At 39.8% G+C, this 23,164-nt stretch overlaps 1 protein-coding gene across 1 annotated transcript in view; it reads right to left on the bottom strand.

Annotated features, from left to right (window-relative positions):
* Window positions 1-23,164, bottom strand: part of TWF2 (twinfilin actin binding protein 2) — an 89,123-nt gene continuing 65,959 nt past the window's right edge. The window contains exons 6-9 of the mRNA XM_060765853.2: window positions 7,859-7,984; window positions 7,552-7,702; window positions 6,444-6,565; window positions 1-5,087 (exon numbers count right to left, since the gene is read on the bottom strand). Coding sequence (XP_060621836.2) covers window positions 4,920-5,087; window positions 6,444-6,565; window positions 7,552-7,702; window positions 7,859-7,984 — 567 coding nt within the window. The 3' untranslated portion in view covers window positions 1-4,919. The remainder of the gene's footprint in view (window positions 5,088-6,443; window positions 6,566-7,551; window positions 7,703-7,858; window positions 7,985-23,164) is intronic.

Consider the following 23,164-nt stretch of genomic DNA (forward strand, 5'->3'; position numbering starts at 1 on the left):
TTGCTTTAAAAATATTTTATTTTTTAGAAAATACAGCATTCAGTACAGTGTGCCCTGCCTTTCACATAATCACCAAATCCACATCGTCATCCAGCCCAGTCAGGAATGTGCATCTTGTACTTTCTCCAAACCTGCTGTTCATTAAAGTTTTGGGACACTGTTAGTGTGGAAAAGGACCCTGTTAGTGTGCAGCCGGTGTCTTGCTTATTGTGGTGGCAAGTGAAACTCAATGATAGAATGAAGGACTCTTTGTTTTTATCATCTTGTCAATTAGTCTTTCTGACACAACTGCTAAATATCTACAATCTGCTAGAGCTTTGTCTGGACTAAACATATCACAGCTTCCTCTGAGGATGTGCAAGAATTTCCTAATTTTGTTCGTTGATAATTCCATTGATTCAACGCCTAGGGCTCTTGCAACACCACATGAGGGCTACTACAAAATGGCCCCTGTCATCTATATAAAACTCAAACCATCTAGATCAAGTAAATTCCAAGTATGAATATGGTGAATGCTCCAGAAATCACCCCGGCCTTAGAATATTATGTGACCTTAGGACAGCCTAATACAATAACGTCAAACCACTTAAGAGTGGGAAAGACCAGCTCTTCTGGTTTAGTACTAGGCAGAGAAAATTGTGATGCTAGATTGCTAGATAATAGTCAGTTCCAATACAATCAAAATCAGTGTTTCAGGATGGGGAGCTGTTTTCACAGGCAGACAGTGAATATTCAGATCTCCCACACTCCAAGTAACATTCCTTGTTGTTTTTGTGACCTGTTCCTAATGCTCAGCAAATGTGTTTCTGGTGGTCCACAGAGTAACTGGGAGCAGGGAGGGATTTTCTATTCCTGTTTTGATGGGGACTGGGGAAGAGTAGCCTGGGGACAAGGGGGTCTTTATGGAGCTATCAGACCACTGATCTTCATCCTGTAAGGCTGGTTTTAAACGGTGGCATCTGGGTGATTTGCCACAAAAGGCAACCAGCCAGATATTATCTGCAAGGCATAATGCAGGCACCAGCGATGGACACAGATATAGGTGGAAACAAAAGATGGTGAGAGGACAAACAGCAGTCCTGTAATCTCTCTGAAAGACTGAGATTTGGCTCTTGGCGGCAGGTCACTGAAAAGAAAAGGAGAAAACTAGAAGGGTGGTGCTGAGATGCAGAGGCTAAACATCATCTCTGTCCTTACTTTAAGTTTTGATAGATCCTTAAATTACAACTGATCATGAAGTTGATGTACTCATGGGAAGACGAGACCAACATTATGTTCTGTTTTCATACAACAAAAAAGAAATGATTTAGACCAGTTTGACAGCATTCAAACCCTTAATTGAAAAAGAGATACAGTTTAGAGTCTGTATCCTACACAATTTCTTTTGGATTATGTCTGTGCCTTCAAGTACCAATCGATTGACAGTGACCCCATCAATTTCATATGGCTTTCTTAGGCAAGGAATACTCAGCAATGGTTTAACCACTTCCTTCCTCTGAAATATAGCCTACAGCATTGGTATCCATTGGTGGTCTTCCATCCAAGCACTAATCAGAGTTGACCTTGCTTAGCTTCCAAGGTGAGATGGAGATAATAAAGTACTGTTATCTAATTCACATGCAGCAACAGATTGCCATGTTAGAGGACAGACCAACAGTGATTATTACAGACACACTCACAAACAGGAGTGGGAAAACTTTGGCATGCCAAGTGTAGCTGGACTACAAGCCTCGTGAGACCTAACCAGCAGAGCAAACAATAAGGGATCACAGGAGTTGTAATCCAAGTTTCCCACCCTTGTTTTGAATGAGCAAAGAAATCCTGTTAATAGGGAGAAAAATATGGACCAGGAGATTTTAGAGGTTACTGCAACCATGAGGCCTTTAAGTTAGAAAATAACTAAAACACACAGCACCACTACTGTCATGGCCCATAGATTGTTTCATTATACCTATTTGAATCTCAACTTTATCTATTCAAGAATAATGCTGGTTAGAGCCAAATTTGGACTGTACTCTGTTCTCTCCATGCACCAAATACTGGCACCAAGAACTGAACCATTTCAAAAGCATGGTGAAGAAAGTCCAAAATATAAGATAAACCACTCGAAATAGTAAAATAGGGTGAGTATGCAATCTCAGAATCTGAGAAGAGCTGAAACTTACATTTCTGTTCTGTTCTGATTTGTCTGTTTTGTTTTTAGAATGGTCTACTGCATAACTCTTTGAACCCGATCTTGGAAGTTATTTCTTTAAGACTGAAACTCCTCAAGTCTCCAAGTATTCTGGAAGTTATTGCTGGCTCCCATACATTCACCAACCTCTGTTGTTCTTCAATTCAAGTCCCTGCTGCTTGCACTACAAAGATGAACAAGCTACAGGAAATACAGATTCTTTCACTGGCAAACCACCTTAACATTTTGCTACTTCGATTATCTGGTTCTATTGCAGCCTTCAAAAAACAAAATGCACTAACATTTTAAAAGAGAGCCAGTGTGATGAAGAACAAGGAAATTAGGGTTCGAATTCCCTCTCAGTCATGGAGGTCCATTGTGCAACCTTGGACAAGTTACACTCCTACAGCCCTAGAGGAAGGTAAGGGCAAACCACCTCTGCACAAATTCTGTCAAGAAAATCCTGCTATAAGTTCACTTTAGAGCAGTGGTTCTCAACTTGCGGGGTCCTCAGATGTTTTGGCCTTCAACTCCCAGAAATCCTAACAATTGGTAAACTGACTGGGATTTCTGGGAGTTGTAGGCCAAAACACCTGGGGACCCACAGGTTGAAACCCCCTGATTTAGTCTCCATAAATGTAGAAGTACTTGAAGACATGCGACAACAAATTTTTTTAAAGAGGCGAGGGCAAATGACAAACCAAAATGCTAAGTCATCAAACTAACACTACTTCACTGATTCTTATCCATCAATCAAGGCTTGTGACTTCAGGGTGATTTTTTTCCTTTTCCCTTTTGCATGAGATTAAACAAACCCCAGAAAATTAAGAAGAATTAAGAAGCTCTTCTATGAGTCAGAAGTTGAATTTTAATCAAACACAATTGATTGCATGACCCACCTAAAAATAACACATTTCTCTCACTGATTTTCAGGTATTCCTAAATTAAATCAAATTTGTGGCCAGAGCCTTGTGGGAGCTTGGGTCAGCGCCTGCTCTTTTGCTTGCCTTCAGAGCTGACTGACTGCTCCCCTCACTTTGGAACTCATTGTGCAAGCCACCCTCTTCCTTCCACCTGCCTGAAATGGATTTACAACAACCATTTCCAGTAAACAACATCTATCTTAGGGAATGAACGACCCTGTGGGCAAAGTACACTCCACATGGAACACAGCTCAATCTGTGATCAGTGATGTGTGAAAGTGCCAGCACTCCCTTGGCTGGGCAAAGCTCTATTGTAGAGCTACAATATATGTACCGTTACGCACTGGCGTTAGTGCAGTGCTGGAATGACAGAAAATATGGCTGTGTGTAGTGACCGACACCTGAGCAAACATCTCAGTTGGCCAAGGAACCAGATGGCTTTACAGTGTTCACAGAAAGTCCCCATTGGAGGCACTAATTGGAACCACCTAGCTTGCAAACAGCCTGTTCAGGGCCTTATTTTCTCAGTAAAGTCAGACAAAAATCTCAGGATGTTCATGGAATATCAGGCTGAAAGTTGGTAGGGCCATTCTGGATTAGCCAACTTTCTCTATACAAGTGGTTATGAAAAAGATGTATTAGGGATGATGTGAAAACAACTGGAGCCTTGATCTTTGTTAAGTCAAAGAGATGCCAACAGGACAGAGATTGACACTGGTTCCTAAGCACCCCTTGTCTTCTCTTCTCGTGTGACCATGGCACTAACCACTGAGCCATCCAAGCAAAGCATGGGGTAGGAGGGGTATCACACCAGAATTAACCAACTGGTCTGCAATGCATAGCTTTATAAAAAGGAGTAAGTGGGACAACAGGACAACTTCTTTAACAAGCAATCTTGGCTCCTTCTAAGAATCAGTGGTGGTAGCTCATAATTTTGCCATAAACAAGGCTAGACAGGAAGCTCTGAAACGGGATGTTAAGACAATTCACCAATGAAATGAGTGCAGTTCTCAGGAGTCCATCAAGGGAGGGAGCAGCAATATTGCACCCAAACAAGACACTTCTTTCTTTCTGAATAAACCCCACTACCCACTGCAGCCCCTTCTCCAGAAAATCCACAGGCTCAAGCTAAACAAAACAGAACACAATTAAAAGTGCGAGGAAGGTGGAGTAGAAACAGAGCTGCCACATTTATATCTGGAACATACCCTCTCTAATTAAGTCTCAAAAGTATATAAGCTTCCGAGCAAACAAACCTGTCTCAGCAAGGGAATGGAATTAATGGTAGTGAGATACCGAAGAGCACGCATAATGTTGTGATGTTTTCCCTCTATTTTTCCTGTGATTGAGAAGGAGCAACCCAAGACATAAAATAATATGTATGGGATTTACAGGAAGGAAGGAAGGAAGGAAGGAAGGAAGGAAGGAAAGTGGGCGGTGGTTGGTTCTTGCTCTTCACATGTAAGCAACTTCCTCAGACAAATAAAAAATGGCAGCAAGGATCCCAAGCAAGCCAGGTCACAATGTAATTTCAAACTAGAACAATTAGGGTTCCCCTTCCTACACACCCTCCCCCAGAATTTACACAACAACAGGGCAAAAGGGAAGAGAAGACATGGCAGCTATCCCTCATTGCCCCCACATTTTGCCCCAGCTCCATGAAATCAGATGGACAGGACCCTGAAAGAAGAGGTGGAGGGGAAAAGGCTCTGGAGTTCAATGGACAGGCTCAGAAACCAAGGTTGGTTGGAGCTGCAATTCTGGAAGCTGGTAGAAACTTCACAGCCCATTTTCCTGACCCCTGTCCTTCTGTCCATTGGGATTTAACTTTCTTCGCCATTCTCGCCTGGTCCTTTGATAAGTCGCTTCTGTCCCCTTTTCCCCACAGGCCCCTTGGGCTTGGCAAAGGCTTGTTTGAAGGCGTGCTGCTTGGGGTGTACTTCGTCATACAAGAACTCTGCCGTCAGCTCAGCTCCATCATCAATTTCAATCTGGGATCAAGAAAGGAGTGAAACACAGTCATGGAGACATCTGGGCAGCAAAGGGTGAGAACTCTACTTTAGAACTTCTGCCTGGGGCCAGCCTCTCCAAATATCTTGGGCATGGCCCCCACAGCTGTGCAATCTCACCTGAAGGGCTAATAAGGAGGAAGTGATAAGGAGGACAGGAGACTTTGGCTCCTCCAGAGTGGAAGATGCAGCCTACAGACCAACTCCTCTCTGCGGCAGCTACACCTCGCTCCAAACCACCCACCCAAACCATCCTCAGTCTACTGGCAAGTGATAGCTCACACCTGACTTATGACACCACAACTGATAAAATCTATGTTCTTCTGGACTTTTACCAAACAGATCAGTAGCCTACTGCCATCATCAGATAAGACTCTCTCCCCTTGCCCGCCTCAAGTACCTCATATCACATTTACCATCCCCCCAAAAGGCCCAGGATGTTTTTACCCTCCCCATTCTGTATTCAATCTGTACCTGAAGAACTTTGTGTTTAGTGGGATGGGGGGGGGGGGGGAAGCAGGAAGGGTATAAAAAAGAAGGGCTGAAACACTATGGAGAGAGAGATGGGAAGTGGGGGGGGGAGAAGGGGTCTACGTTGTTAATTGCAGCAATAATATGTTTCATGTTTATGTCTGTTTGATGTTTTTATAGTTTTAATGGTTTTAATCTACAGTTACATGTTATTCATTTAGATATGTGATAATTTTATATATATGTGAGGCATAGAATTTGCCATTTATTATGTTGTAAACTGCTTTGAGTCCCCCCAGGGGTGAGAAAAGTGGCATAGAAATGCAGTTAACAAATAAACAAACAACTAAAATATCAGCAGAGGCAAGCACGTTTGCCCGTCACAGAGACACTGGCAGTTCTTGTCTTTTCCTGACACCTCCTCTCCCTTAATGCTATTTCTAAGATCTGAGCATTCCAGGTGAGTTCATTGAGGCTTATCATCTTTTCCTCATTTTGAAATTGTCCATGCATTTGAAATTATTCTTGAACTTGAATTCCAGCCTTGCTTTGGCTGGCCCTGTTCCTTTCCAGTTTCCAGCAAACTGAAAACATCTGGATCCCTTCTCTGAACAATCTTTGCTAAGATCTACCTATCACCAGCTGAGTAATTCTCTCTTGAAGAATGTTCAGGTACTATCACTTTGTTCCTTCACACCACTCAGAACCTATAGGTCTAAATAATATTGATAATCCCAACTGGAGGAATGGGAATAACCTTTGTGTTCACTCTTCATGCAACAACCAATACAAGCCTTAGTGCCCAGCAAGAAGGAGCAGGATTTCCTGCTTCAAACTAAGCTTCAGGAGCAAGAGATCACCACTTACCTTCTTTGCAATCTCTAGACAGAAATCTTGCTCCACTGTGTCAAGCAGCCGGCTTTTGCAGCTGGAGTACAGCATGCGCTCCTTGATGCTACATTTGTAACCAGGCATTGAGTAGATAAACACTGCAAGGAAATGGAAAATGGATCAGCCATCCCAGGGACCCAGGGACATTAATTCCTCAAACCTAGGGTGAAGGTGCAGGGAATGACTGCCAGGTGCACAAGGAAATAGATTTTAGAGAAGGCAGAACACAAAGAGTGAGAATTTTTTTTTTTGCAACACAACCATTTTTAGCCCATGGTTCTAAAGACACCAGGTTTGGCAAACATGAATTCGCAGAAAGGAAATCAAAAATTGCCTTCTCAGATCCACATATTCCAAGTGAAGCAAACCCGCACAGGTGTTAACACACTGGTATATAGTAACATGATCACTGTAGATATGGGATCAATACCTGTGGTTTCACCTTCCTGCACCCAACAAGATATGTCCTCTTTAGGAATTTTCTTGGTCATACAGTATGACTTTATGACAACTTCCAGTAGAAGTCATACATTTCAATAGGATTAACTAATACACTATGTAACAAAATTTGAAAAAAAATGTTGTTCCTGGTTTGAAAGCATTATTTCTGTTTAATTGTGTAGTACCTAGTTTGAAAGTAGTTGTTATACGCTAGAAACTACGTTTTTGTAGCTGCCACAAACTAGGTTGAAGTGGCTGAAACTCAATGTGATATTCATTGAAAAACTATACCAAAATGTGCTGCAGGGTGTCCCACTAAAACAAAGATTTTGCAGTTCAATAAACTTTTTCCATGTTTATATGATAGAACCAATTAGGAAGAGACATTTATAACCCAGGAACAAAAATCATGTTACATAGTGTTATCCAGTTTTCTATTTCCATGGTAATTTCAGGATTACAACTTATGCAGATATAGGGGGTTATATTGTACTCAGAGAATATATTTCTCTGAACATCTCACAGAGGCACAGGTACCTTTACAATGTTTGCAAAGGCTCAAAGCAATTCTAGTCTCCATTCCTCCTTTCCTCTCAATCTCTCTTTCTCTGTTTGAAAGAAGACAAATCTGTCCAGAGCTTACCCACTGACTCCAGGTAATCGCCTTCATGAGAATGCTTATACAGAAAAAAGTGATAACGGGCAGAATCCTGAGGAATTCTTTTCGGAAGGTCTGCGATCTCAGTGGCATTTGTATGGACCAATTCTATAGTTTCCCGTTCCAGGTCTAGTTTCTGTTTAAACAAAGACAAAAAAGGCATACTTTCACAACAACATTTGGGTAAGCTACAGTGATATAAAAGACGCAACTCAGCACACACACCAGACTTGTGCAGCAAAGCACAAGGCAGCTAAAGAATTGATGGAAAAGCTTCAGTGTGGCCTCTTACCAGCTGGATGTAATTGATTTTCTTTTGCTTGAGGAGCTGAATTGCCTGCTGTGCTTCTGGTTGCAAAGGAAAAGCCAGCCCCTGAAGAGTCTGGTGTTTGCTTTCCACGCTGATTTCAGTCTTGACCTGGCAACAGGAAAAAGAAAACAAGAGAAACAAACAAACACATAAATCAACAGAAACAAGGCCAAGGAAATTGGAGAAGTATGAAGAAGAGATACTGAAATGACAGCAAAGCACAAACCATGCTGTTGGTATTCAGGGCATTCACAAGCTTAAGAGTCCTTGAAGGAAGAAGAGCCTTTGCCATTGCAGGCAAGACCCTTGTATGAAGACCAAGATAAGGAGACCTGAAGGAGGTCAAACAATATACTACATGCAGTTGCATGTTCCTTTGCTAAAGGCTGTTTTCTAGGAGGTCTGCTGGAAAAGAGCTTTGGCGACAGATGTCCAAACAAGACAGAGAGAGACATTGCTTCTTCCTTTGCCCGCATTCTATTTACATACGCTCCCAGCTGCTTTCTCACATCCTCCCTAAGCACAAACTACAGTATTATGAGTTCCTGCCTATTTGTGGTGCCAGCTCAGTGTCTGACTCTCTCTCATGCAACGGTGGGCAGGGTGTGACATTCCAGATGTTGCTGGACTACAACTTCCACCATCTTTCATCATGGAGTATCCTGGCTACGGCTGATGGCAGCTGCACTCTGGCATCCTTTGGAGGGATTTTTCTTCCTCCCACTCTCAACTCTATATTGCACCTCTACTGTAGGGTTTTTTTTTGTCAGAGAAGCAAATGAAAATGATGGTTGACACGGCTTGAGTTAAAAAAAATTAGCTGTGAGATACTGGTAAAAACAAAGGTATAGTCCCATTTGTCCCATAGGAGCCCCCAGTGGCAAATGGGTTAAACTCTTGTGCTGGCAGAACTACTGACCAAAAGGTCAGTGGTTTGAATCCAGGGAGTGGAGTGAGCTCCCATCTGTCAGCTCCAGCTTTCATGCAAGGATATGAGAGTAGCCTCCCATAGGATGGTAAAACATCCAGCTGTACCCTGGGCAATGTCCTTGCAGACAGCAAATTCTCTCATACCAGAAGCGACTTGCAGTTTCTCAAGTTGCTCCTGACACAAAAAAAAGTTGTCCCATTGCTCTGTTTTGTTTTATAATTTTGTACCCTTTTTTTCTGTTGTATGTTATATGTGCACTCTGTAATGCCTTGCAAGCTGCCCCGAATCCCTTTGGGGAGATGGTGGTGGGATATAAATAAAGATGATGATGATTATTAATGCCCCACTAACTTATTTGATTTACTCTAGTTAGGACTAACTGTTGGACATAGCCCCAAATCCATAGCTACAAAGCTTACATCTTTCAGACCTTGTAGTTACAACTTTGCTTACACCAGGTAAAGAAAAGGCATGCCATCTCTTCCTTTCTTTTCATCAAGCATACTGTGTGTACAGGCCACCCTTCGTATTTACAGTTTCTGAATCCACAGATTTAACCATTCACGGCTTGAAAATACTTCTTTAAAAAATATAAAAAGTAAATCTTGGTTTTGCCCTTTTATATAAGGGACACCACTTTAACTATGCCATTGTATATAATGAAACTTCAGCTTTCACAGGTACTGATATCCACAGGGGTCCTGGATCCAAACATCAGCAGATATCAAGAATCCACTGTAATCCCTTTATAAGCCTCCAATTGAAAACAAAATGACAATACTCTTTTTACTAGTTTTCTCAATCTCAAATCTTTCTTTATACATAGCCTCAGAGAAGTTTATTAGGAGGTGATTATTTCTATAAAGGGGGAAACAGGGAGGTTTTTCTTTAAATGATGAATTGCTACATTCAAGGCTTTGTATCTTGAGGATTCAAGAAACATACCATCTTTAAAAATCTAGTCTTTTGATATAGTAATTATGAAAATATCTCTTCAGTATCTGAAACCAAATGGAATAGCTTATATCCGAACTTTAAAAATGAAACTGAAAAAAGTATTCTGAAATAATAGTAGAAAAAAACAACCTTATAAGGCTTCAGATAGAATCACCAAAGGAGAAAAGAACGAGCTCATAGCTTTGTAATTTACATAGAAGCAATAAAATAAAATAAAACAGGTCACACGCTTCATTAAGTAACCATCAATATATCACTTTCATTCTTTATAACAGAATGAGTGGCTGAGTCCACTTCTCCCAAAGAGGCAGAAAGATATCTTTCCACTAAATGAAAAATTTGCATTTTGATTTCTTGTCTCGGTGATCAGAAGTAATTTCTGTTTCATACATTTCAAACCTCTGAAGTAGTCTTCATTGGCTATTAAATGGTTCCCTTTTTTGTACTGCTAATCATATTCCATTTCCACCCAGCTGAAAAGTATTAAAAGTAACAGGATAAGGATCCAGTCCGTAGAAAAATATATGAGTACCAAAATTTTGAAAGATGGACGGATTGTCTTAAAACAGTATTATGTAAAATATGTTAATATAGTATTCATCATTTATGAGCTAGAGTAGAAATAGTACTAAACAAACTTATGTAAATATAGATTTTACTTGTAGCTCACTAGTGTAATAATTAGATACAGAACTATTACAAGCATGTGAACTCACTATAGTGAGTAGATGCAAAATTAGTAAAACTACCAAAAATGTGGTATGGTAGTAAAATTTGAACACATATTAACTATAGACTATTGAGTTAACTTGACAGTCATGGGCAAAAAGATGGATCATCTTTGAATAGGATAATTTGCTTTATAAAGCAAGAAAGTTCTGAGATGGGTAGATAAAATGACAATTCTCATAATGCAGTGTTTCTCAACCTGCGGGTCGGGACCTTTGGGGTGGGTTGCGAGGAGGTTTCAGTGGGATCGCCAAATACCATCAGAAAACACAGTATTTTCTGTTGGTCATGGGGGTTTTATGTGGGAAGTCTGGCCCAATTCTATCGTTGGTGGGGTTCAGAATGCTCTTTGATTGTAGGTGAACTATAAATCCCATCAACAACTCCCAAAATGTCAAGATCTATTTTCCCCAAATTCCACCAGTGTTGAAATTTGGGCATATGGAGTATTTGTGCCAAGTTTGGTCCTGAGCCATCATTGTTTGAATCCATAGTGATGTCTGGATGTAGGTGAACTACAACTCCCAAACACAAGGTCAATGCCCACCAAACCCTTCTATGTTTTCTGTTGGTCATGGGAGTACTGTGTGCCAAGTTTGGTTTTAATTCCATCATTAGTGGAGTTCAGAATGCTCTTTGATTGTAGATTAACTATAAATCCCAGCAACTACCAAATAACAAAATCAATCCCCCAACCCCACCAGTATCTAAATACATTCTGCATATCAGATATTTACATTACGATTCATAACAGTAGCAAAATTACAGTTATGCAGTAGCAACTAAAATAATTTTATGGTTGGGAGTCACCATAACATGAGGAACCGAATTAACGGGTCGTGGCATTAGGAGGGTTGAAAACCACTGTCATAATAATAGAAATAAAGGGTGCCCGACCCCCAGGATCTGTATTGGGTCTAAACTACTGAACTTCTTTGAAAATGATTTGCAGCATTCAATGAACAGGAAGAAAGCATTTTTGCAAATGATAAAGAATTATTTCAGATAGTGAAAACCTAGGTACAAAGAATTCTAGGATATCTACCAACAGTGTGATTGCTACATCTTATCTTCTTCTTTTTCTCCCTCCTTATCGTTTGCATTTTAATAAATCTTTTAGGAAAGATGAGAGCGTGAGAGAGAGGAACACAGCAAAGGAAGTTCTGTATGAGTAAATGTTAAGTATCACATATTGGGGTAAAACTTCTAACAACAGGTAAACTGATGGGGTATGAATTTAAGTAAGGTAGGAAAGAGTTTTTCTGAATGGAAACATCAACTCTATATATAACGATCATGAAAAAGGGAAGTGCAGCACTCACTATCATTAGGAAAAGACTGAAAATGAATTAGCTAACATAACAAAAGCCTTGTTGAAATTCATGATGACACTGCTTAGCAAGAGATAATGTGGTGAGAAACAAGTGTGAAGATGCAAGTGTGAACAAATCCACAGAGGAAGCACTGAGTATAGCTTCTTAGGGAACAATCGCAAGAAAGGCTTGCTATCTGTATTATCCTGCTTGCTTGTTTTCTCTGGGCATCTAGCTTTACAGCTCCCTCTTGCCACATTGGCTAAGGGATTGTGGGAAGCGTAGTCCCAAAACTTTAAATTTCTAAACTCTAGGCATAAAGTTGGCTATGATGAGAACGAAAAACTGAGCTAGTCTGATAATGCAAAACCCTTGTCATGTTCCTATCAGGATCTTCACTACTCCCATAGGCGTTGAAGTGCAAGAAAAGTGCATTCATTACCACAGCATCCAGTTGAAAACGGAGAAAGGAGCTGTGTTCAGATCATAGTCAGCACAGGGCAACGGAGGTTAGGAGCTGTATTTCTACTCGCCTGGTCTTAGTGTAGGATGCAAATGATGGCACCAACTCTTTTCCACATCACTGAAACTCAATGAACAGTATTTCTGTGTCAGTAATGAATTGGCTCTCTCCCAGGCTAAAGCCAAAGCAGTAATGGTGTCTGCAACTTCTGTATTGGGAGATCTGGACTTTATCCTAAGAGACACAGGCAGAAAGTACAGTTCTTCCCAATTAAAAAAAAAAAAGGAATGGTCTTGGACTAGTGAGAATAGCAATAGACTGGGATTTTTCATAGGCTGGATCCATTAAAATGGAACAGCAAGACATGACAATAACTGTGTGACTCTACACTTTTTTCTGTTTTCTACATTAAATCACAGAGGAGAGATTAGCATGTTTATTGGGATTTTTTTTTCACTTTTGGCACCAACAGAAGATTCCTTCCCAGAGATTAAAGAAGTTAGAAGGGTACAATGACAGATTATCCTTAGAGGAAGGAAGGAAGGAAGGAAGGAAACACATTAAACTAATATTCTACCCCATGCCCAGTTAAACAAGCCCAGTTGCCCCCCTACAGTCCTTATAGGCCACCATTTCATTGTAAGCAGTCACACTCTTCAAATGAAGATGGCAAGAATATCAAATAGCAGCTAGAACTATTTGGATGAGAAACCCACCAAAAGAGCATGCACTCATATTATTCAGCAGTTAAACAAGTTGATCTCTGAAGCATAGTGAAGTGAACTCTTCTATTTATTCTATGGTCATTAAGATCTTCTGGGAAGGCCTTGCTCTTGGTCCCACCTCTTTTGCAGGTGCAGTTGGTGGGGATGAGAGACAGGGCCTTCTCAGTGGTGGCCTCTCAGCTGTGGAACTCCCTTCCTAGTGATGTGATATCGGCCTCCTCCCTCCTTTTAGAAAACAAGTAAAATCCTGGCTTGGAACTAGGCATTCAGAGACTAGCAACAATGCAACAGATAGCTGGAAATGAATGTGACTGTAACTGGGATGGCTCATGGACTCTGATTACAGACTAAATGTCCTAATTGCGGTTTCAAATCCTGTTTTAATTGTATTTATATGTGGTTGTTTTAAACAATTTAATATTTAATGTATTCCCTGAGTCCCCCCTCGGGGGTGAGATAGAAATATGGTAAATAAATAAATAAATTCTACAATCTCTCACTCACAAATGCATCCTATACATTGGCTTTAACTGTGGTTCTGGAAAGGTTTCCATTAAATCTACCAGACTGAGACAAAAATCTCCCTAATGTTCATTGACTGTATTTATAAATCATTAGTCCAAGTATGAATTTCTATATATGATATTTATCCTGGCAATACTTAAACAATTATACTGTGGGTTAGGAAGGATATTACAGAGAAGAAAAACCATGGAACTGGAGAAAAACAGACTTCAGGAGTAGCTATGTTGGCCAAAAAACAAATTCCAAAGTCCACACTGTCTGCCTATCAGAGCAACCAAAAAAGTACAAAACTCTTTGTGTTTTTCAAAGCTGGCGCAGAGAATTTTCTGCTTGTTTGGAAGGACTAATATGAACTTTGGAATGAAAGTTTATAATTGCCATCTTGATTAAACAGCAGCTGTTCTCTGGTGCTCCAAATTATTTCAGAAAAGAAGACAGGGAAAGTCTAATTTATTCTATGAGAAATTCACTTCACTCGTAGGCAACATATCCTTCACATTTCTCTCAAGTCAGGACCTATGTTCATGGCAGAAACTAAACGTGGGTTTGTTAGAGGTTGTTTCTTTCCTTGGTTTGAGAGAAAATCAGGAAGGAAGTGACAATCAAAAGAAAAATCTGCCTCGCAAGAGGGAACAGAGCACAAGATGCAGGCAGCAAACCGCCTACCTCCTCAAGGTGAGGGTATTCAACCACTGATGGGCAGCAGCAGCAGCCCACTATCATCTGCCATGGAGAAGGTAGGGACATGGAGTCACAATGTGACAGAAACAAAAAGAGAAAAGGAGTTACCCCAAAGCTTTAGTGTATCCCAACTTAGGCTAATAGCAAATCAAACCCACTCAGTGATGTTTTAAGATGCAGTTGCGCCAAAAAATAGGTTTGGAAGTCAAACAGCCTTGAAGATGCTGCTGAACTACAACTCCCAGGACTCCTAGCTATTAGAGGCAATCAGAAAGAATGCTGGGAGTTTTGGTTCCACGACATCAGGAAGCGCATATAATTCCCATCCTTTATTAAGGATTGCTTTCCTGCCTACAGGAACAGTGCATCTTTTTTAACAGAGGCGGCATTTTGTATTATGGTTTCCACTTCCCTGAGAAACAACTGGCTCTTCCCAGGTTCTAGCTCAATATGGAAGACCACAAATACAGCATCACAGTCAGGAATGTATGCCAACTGCAGTGTGATCAAGGGTATGTAACAAAAGGTATAACTGCTGGGCAAAATGTTGGTGAAAGGTTTTGTTTCATACTGACAGCAAAGAACATGCCATTTTTTAAATGGAAAGCCACACAATGTCTATGTTCAAATATTGCAATAACCAAGTGATCTACAAAAAATAAAACCTTATAATTTACAAGAGGAGCTGCCTTGTGTGTACTGCCAAAATATTCTTGCTTGGCTCCTCTAGAAAATGCTGAACAGCTTTCCCCCAATTGAAAGGAAGCATGGGAACTGGAGGCCTTTATGTTACAATTGTGAAGGCAGGGGCTATCTAGCAAGATGACTCTTCCAGCACAGCCTTGTCCTGCCAGCTTGAAGTAGGAGGCTCAGATGCTTCATCATAAAACAACACAGGAGTACATCTTTGCTGGTCTGGATCATTCCACCCTGTCCACCTGGATTTGGGCTGGAAATTTTGAAATGTGATGTATATTTTGTGAAATTTTATCAATCGTGGCACATATGAGTAAAGGTGTACCCTTATTGCGTTTGGGGAATGGAGCTGAAGCCAAGAAAGAGTAACATTCCTAAAAAGACCACAACTGAATTGAGATTACAACTGGAGACTTTGCACATTATATCCTTTATATACTACAACATGTGAGCTCTACACAGTTCTAAGCCAGGCAACAATAATTTACAGATTCTGTAAACTGCTGAATAGGCAGTCAACTTCAGTAACTCTTCTCCCAAAGGAAGGCTCCAAACTTGCATCAGGGTTAATATACGCAAGAGAAGAACCTCCTGAAAAAGAAGAGAACTCTGAAAAGAGAGAGAGATACACAATGTCCAGCCTACCATCTCAGTGTAAGACTCCTGGGAATCTGAGTCCTAAGAATAGGTGGAGAAAAGAAATAAAAAAGCAAAATCAATGAGGAGTCAGCAGATAGAACCATTTTACAAAACACTATCTCAAAATAAAGTAGAGGACAACAGTATTTATATGTAAGAGATGTCTTGAGGATTTAGCAGGGGAGGGGGGAATGAAAGCAAAAGAATACTTGGAGGAGAGAGGCCTACCATCTCACTGCTGGAGGCCAGGTAATGGAGATCCTTGGAGCAGAAGCAAAACAAAAATAGGAGCAAGGTTAGTTCTACGCTCAACTCCTTTGGAAGAGTCCAGTACAGAAACTGATCAAAGTCTTTGGCTCTACCAAGAAAATGATTTGAGATATCTAAATGTTTTAGCAAAGTTTTACAATTTTCTAAGGGAAATAAACACATTTTTATCCATTTAAGTTTTCTACAAGAGCTTCAAAAGAAGACACCACATGAACGTGAATAGAGGGCATTACTTCAATAAATACTAGAAGAAACACCCCTAGCTATTAAAAAAATACCAGGAAAACAAGAAAAAGATAAAATGTAAAAATTCTGTAGTTGGATAACCATCTCTCAAATCAATAAACGTATACAAGTCTTTCCTCCTTGCTTTCCATGAGCTATAATTAGCTCATGCAAAATATTTCAACTGACCATTGAAATATTTCAACTGACCATTCCAAAAGGGAAACTATAATTGCCAGTTTGGGAACAAATGACAATCTTAAATCATAGTTTAAGGTTTGTTTAAAATCCTGGATTGTCTCTAACTTCATAACCACAGTTTCTTCATGCAACTGAAAAGAGAAACTGCAGTTTACTACAAACCTCTGATTTTACTCAAGTGTACTATGAAGGGAACTTATCAAGACATATGTGTATGGACTGAGCTAGTATAACCAAAATGAAGATGGAAGGTCCAAATAACAGAGGCATTAAAGACTCCCCCCAGGTAATGCATGACTCTCATTACATCCTCAAACTGCCTTCAACAAGATTTCCGTTCATGGTAGCATTTCAGCAATAAAGATTATTAAAAAGGAAATATAATTTAGCAACAGCTGAGCTTTGAAATATGTATATTTTGCCATCATACTTATTTCATCTTTATATCCCAGAAGTTTACAAAAACAAGAGAATATTCTCAAACTTTAAATATAGTTTTTACAACATGTTAAGCTTCTTCAAAGCTACCATAAAAACTGTGAAGACAGCCTGGGCTTATGGACCTACAATCTATAGAACACTTTCCATTGAATGACGTATACTTAGCCATTGTGGATACCACAAACCGAATACTGAGGGAGAAGGAAAATACGTTTGTCTCCTGCTACTAAGGAATGCAAATATGAAGGTATCATGACTATGTCCTATTTAATGCTGGTGAAGCATAAAGCTCGACCAGCATTTTTATGCAGCAAATCAAGAGTAAGAAGTGTAGAGGGGTCCGGGAGAGAAAGTGGGATAATCAGAGGCAGCTAGAATCAGGGAAGGGACAGAGCTGCGCCCAGTACCTTTCAGCTGTCAGTGGTCAGCCTGAATAAAACTGTTGTACAAAGAGGTACTGGATATATCTTTGTACAAAGCTACTCACAAGTAGGTACCAATGGTGTAAATTCCCACTTGCACTTGTGTAAGTCATCAATAACTCAGCTCTTAAACAATGAAACATCCATGGAGCCTGGAGGTTTGCATCAAAACACCAAATTATACAAGATGTACCAATTTGTAAGAGTCTACTTTTTGTGTAAACATTGCAGCCCGGGCCTATACACATTTGCTCAGAAAATAGCACCATTGTGTTCAGCGTGGTAAATTACATTTGGCAAGCATATTCCTGTCTTGGTCAGTTTTGTTCTGTATCATTTTATCATGTGCATGATAAAATGCACATAATAAAAAGCCATGTGGAAGGATTTTTCTTTAAACTGTCTAAACTGAGGCAGGGAAAAGATCATATTTTACTATAAGAGAAAAGGGTTATTTGTGTTGGTCTGCAACTGCATGACCTGGTTGATTGATGGAATGATTGCTCTACCTTTCTTCCAGCACAAGATCCAAAATAGCTTCCAACAATTACGAACTTCTCTTGAAAAGTGACCACAGGGCTCGAAAAGCTATGCTCAAGTGTTTTTATACTTCTTAATGCCCTTCACAGAGTTACAGAAAAGATGTGGCCATCTTATAATGGAAAACCTCATCTTATAACGGAAAAGAGAACCTTTTCTATACATATAAATGTGCAGATTTTATTTATTTATTTATTATTGGGACAGAGAAAGAAGCTTTTCAGAGTTTAAAAATGCTTTAAACTTCAAAGTTGAATAAGCCAAACCATCATGCTTGAGAGATCAGAGCCACTTGTCTATCACAGGGCTGCCACTAGAATGCAGAACTCCACAAAGTTCAAGTGCAAGGAAATCTGGTCAGAGTATTTCCACCTTCCAAGGCCCTAACCAGCAGCCAAGTTCTGTGAAGGTCCTCTTGGACCATGGGTCACTGCTTTACCCCCTGCTTACAATTTCCTCACATGTGTTTCACCTTCACTCTTGCAAATGTGGCCAAAGGGCTACTTTGGAGGTGGGACTATAAGGCATCACTTTTTATATTGGATGTTACTTATGTGAATCCTGGAAAACCTAACATATATTGAGTTGACAAGCATTCTTTATTATACAAGATGTTTCCTATTTAAGGGCTGAAAATATTAGCAATAATATGGTAATTTTATGGAGAAATATATGACAAAGTTAGCTGAAATCCACAAATGGTCCAGCCATATTTGAAGGGTCACCATCTAAAGATTAAATCTATTGCAGTGAAAAGTTTCCACAGGGACATGGTGATTGGCAGCAACACTGCTTCCCACCCTTTCAAAGCTGACTTTTCAACTACACCGAAAAATACACACAGAGATAGGACACTGACCTTTTTACAGAGTAAGACAAAGTTCTACTCTTGGGTTCTGCCCTAATGTCTCAAAGATCTCTGATGAAGAAACAGACACACTTGGACATTCTTTAGAAGAAATTACAATAAGATGCCTATTACTTCAAAACTACAGGTTCCAACATTTCCAAGGTAAGTCTACGCTGGATGTTGTAGTAATCATTACGGTATGTAATGAGATAAAAGTCCTTTGATTTTGACATTTTGAATTTCTGATAGATTACAGATTACATCCACAACATACTCTTTTCCCAACTCAGAGAGGATACCACATATTTATTTTTGGGTGCTATACTAGAGATGTAACAGATTTAATTTTTTCCAATTTGTTCGTGTTCTTCAGGTCATATAAGCGGTCACCCATTTCAGTTTAATGAACTCATTAAGTCCACATGTTTAATTCTAAACTTCTCCAAATTTACAGCCATTTCTGATCTGACAACATTGTATCACAATTCTGAAATCTTTTAATATGTATAACATATCTCAATGGATGTCACCTCCTAAAATTTTCTGATTTGACAAATACAGACTGAGTAGGCCTCATCCAAAATGCTTGGGACAAGTGGTGTTTTGGATATTTTAGAATTTTGAAATGTCTGCATTTGAGAGATTTTGTAAATGGGACTCATATACACATTAGAAACATAGGCAGGCAGTAATCTGATACAAATTTTAATAATTTTGTGAATGAAACAAAGTCTGAGTACATTGAACCATGAGAAAGCAAAGGTCTAAGTGACTCATGTGGACAAATTTGGATTCTTGAGTATTTCAGATTCTGGAATTTCAGAAAAAGGATGCTCAACCGCATGGGAATATACAGATTCTCCTCAGTTTTTTGTTTCTTTTTTCATGTGTGGTTTGCACTTTCAGGAAAGAGAATGGTCCCATCAAGACTTCACAGCTTCTTTTATGCAAACACATCACAGCAAAACATTCTTATCAAGGTGAAGGACACCTCTAATGTGCAATTTACATTTTCTAACCTTTTGAAATTTGGAATCGACTTAAAGTGAGGCCCCTACTGGACTTTAATACCAGAAATTCCAAAGGATTTGGCTTTCAGAGGCAGAGTACCACAGCTATGTATAAGACATAAGAACCTTACTGCTCAAGACTACCAACAAACATCAGCTGATAGTCTTGTTTCACTGCAGTGAAATCCAATGTATTTATGTTGCAATCCTGTGAGTGTTGGCCTGCTACTTATGCAGCTTATGTTATATACTCATGTGACACTAGAAGAACATTACAAAAACTCATAACACCCTTCTGTTGCAATATTCAGAGAAACTAATTGCACAGCATTCAGTGTAAATGCTTCAATCCTGGGAATAGAAAAGAGTCATTCCTAACATACCAGCTTAATGCTGTCTCATGAAGTCATATGAAGTACAGAAAAGCCATGTTCCAAGAAGTAGGTGTCCTTCCTTTGAAGTAAAAGGGATACAGTAGGCACTGCACAAACAGGCAGACATGCACTAAGGACATAAGGGATTCTTTGAAAAAGAACAAGAAACACAACATCCTAATTGTTTTTCCACCTTGCACCTACAGAAATCCACAGCTTGGTTATTAAACCCGTGGATTAAGCCTGAAAGCTTCCCCAGTGGACAAATATGTGTAATCCTTACAACTGGCCTGATACTGTTACTGCCTCCGATAAGCCTACAGGTCAAGGCTGGTAGAGGCTTATCTTCAGATCTGCTGGTGAGCCTTAGTTAAATTCAAGAAATGTTGCCTGGCCCATCTAGTTCACATTCACAACATGCACTCTAATGGAATGGGTGGAGGGAAAGGGGAAAATGTAAGCTTCAAAAAACTCAGTCAAGCTCTGGGATGGAGGCAAACCATGACAATGAAAGCCTGGTGATGCCATAGTGTTAGCAGCTCTTGGGAATCAAGGACAATTAAGCCTGTGGCAGATTTGAGTCATTAGTATTGGATGCTAGGAAAATGTACAAATAAATATTTCAGGTTTTATCTTCATGGCTCTACACAAGGGGCCATAAATGACTAACTTTTATTTCTCAGAGACATTGCTTTCATTAAACCAGACATGTCCACCTGAAACTGTTTCTGATGTGTAAGCTTATTCCTTACACATCGCTCAAGAAAGCAGGAGGATAAAAACAACCAAAAACAAGCAATGGGAAGCACTTACCTGAGCTGTTTTATCCTGCAAGACACAGGCAAAAAGTAGCTTAAATTACACAAAACCACTACAAGACTCATGGTAAGGCAGTAATATCCATTAATTCATCAAATGAGAAGCCCTAAACTTTACATGAAACCATGTCTCATGGCTAGGAAATGCCTAGTCTTCCGAATCCTCATGATGGTTACACAGCCATAAGCATATACAATATGTACTCAAAAAATACTGTTTTCTGCAATGGGTGAATAGGAGACTCTTGGAATGAAAAGCCTATTCCAGAGCCAAGGCCGTGTGACTGTTGTGTGAAATACTGGTAAGAATTTCCCCTCTTGAATTGAAATGCCACAATGAGATAGCAAACGTGAAGGGTGATATCTGCCACTAGACAAAAGGCAAGAAGAGTCTGGAGTCAGAGCAACATTGACAAAGAGGAAGAACAGAAGGGGGGAAAGAGGTATTTGCAGACAATGCTTCCAAGCCGTCATAGATTGAAAGAGTACGTTTCTGAATTTCTCATTCTTGTGTTTCAAGGTAACAGGATCCATTCAGGTGTCCATCACCATTTCGCAATAGACAATATGGGCCGTACCTAAATTCCAAGCTTTGAGCTTTTTAAGGAACTGAAGGGATAGCAAAAAAATACTACAAAAAGAGTCAAGAGGCTTGAGGATGGACTAAAGACACATAGGGGGATATCTATCTATCTATCTATCTATCTATCTATCTATCTATCTCCTTTTCTAAATAGAGACCCAATACATTTCACAGTGTTTGTCTGTGCTGGCACTTGTCATTGTACACTATAGCACCAATCAGAAACATCAATGATAAATTTAGTTCATACGATTCAAAGAACTCCGAGGTCACTTGTCAAACTGCAGGGAGTGTGTGTGTGTGTGAGAGAGAGAGCAATACACAATCCAGAAACTGGACTAGTGATTTAGGCTTTCATGAGTGATAATCAATTCTCTGAGCTTGTCCCCAAAACAAAAGTGACAACTTGCCTGCCACAGTGACACTAGATCACATGAACACTGACCCAGCAAAAGAACACCAAACAGAGAACGGCTCTCTTCACAGCCTTGTCAAAACCATTCAACCATACAGAGATAGAGAGTGGGCAGGGAAGATAAGTGGGGAAGAAATAGCTCTCTGGCAAAGTGGGTTGCTGCCACCAGAAATGGTGACAGACGTATTTGGAGAAGAGCGCAGAATGAGAAATGATTACTAGGCATAAGAATGTTTCACCAGCATTGCTGTAAAGGTAGCTGAGAGGGGAGACATTGGTTAGGGCTGCATCTGATATTCACAGGTCCAATGTGAAAGATATATATATATATATGGAAAGCAAGAACTACTGAATAAAGTGAGTGGCCTTTTAAAAATAAGCTGACCTAGCTTATTAAATGTTGGTCATTATGATTCATCAGTTCGGTATTTTCTCTCTCTGCCTGTGTAAAACATACTATCTCAGGCTAGGGATTGTGAAACTCTTCAGATATTATTGAACTGCAATTGACAGAAGCTCTTACTATTCTAGCTGCTGGAAAGAAAATTTGGGTATTGCACTTCAACAAAAAGAAAGTCATTTTTTGTTCATACCTGATATGGCATACACAGAAATATAGGAGGATGAAACATATACAGAAAATCAAATTTTGCTACACATATCAGCTCAAGATGCTTGGATTCCCAGCCAATATTTTAAAAAAGGCCTTTCTATGCCTGGTGTGTAAAATGAAAATAACCAACCTGAAGAAAAACTGGGAAAATTGTTCTCCAAGCTATCGTCCACTTTCATGAGCATCATTAAAAGGTAACCTTTTAACCTAAAAGAGACTGTAGATCCTGCATATGTATTGACCAATACAGACAGGTTGAGTTGCCTATTTAGAGATAGGTAACATAACTTGCATTATGTGCTGTGTTTAAATCTATTATATGTTGAATCCCATTCAGTGCAGCACTTTCTCACTCTTGCATTCAGTAAAATACAAGGACGACATGGTTCCTGTGCCTTCAATTGTCAATGACAATGAGCAGAGAAGTATAGAAGCACTTGGTATAGCTTGGTTCCAGGACTCCTCACATGTATCAAAAACCCATGCATGCTCAAATTTCGCAGACATGGGCAACTAACATGTTCTCCATCTTGAATTCAAATAGATAGTGTTGTGTATATTAGCATCCATGGTAGGTTAAATCCATGGATCATGAGCCCATGGATATAGTAGGCCCATTGTATTTATTTTGAAATGATCTGATTCTACAAGAGCAACACAAAATTAAAGATGGTAAAATTTCCAGACAAGGGTTGGCTAAAGGTCCTACATGATACTCTGTGAGAGGAAAAGCTTTAGTAGCAGTAAGACCAGCACCTGTAGAAAATTTCTGGCTGGTTTATTTCTCTCTTCGATCACTACTAGGTGTATGGAAGATCACTCACAAGTATCGAAAACCCTCGCTACTTGAAATGCAACTGTGGAAAC

Source organism: Anolis sagrei, chromosome 2 (assembly GCF_037176765.1).
Source record: "Anolis sagrei isolate rAnoSag1 chromosome 2, rAnoSag1.mat, whole genome shotgun sequence".
NCBI lineage: Eukaryota > Metazoa > Chordata > Lepidosauria > Squamata > Dactyloidae > Anolis > Anolis sagrei.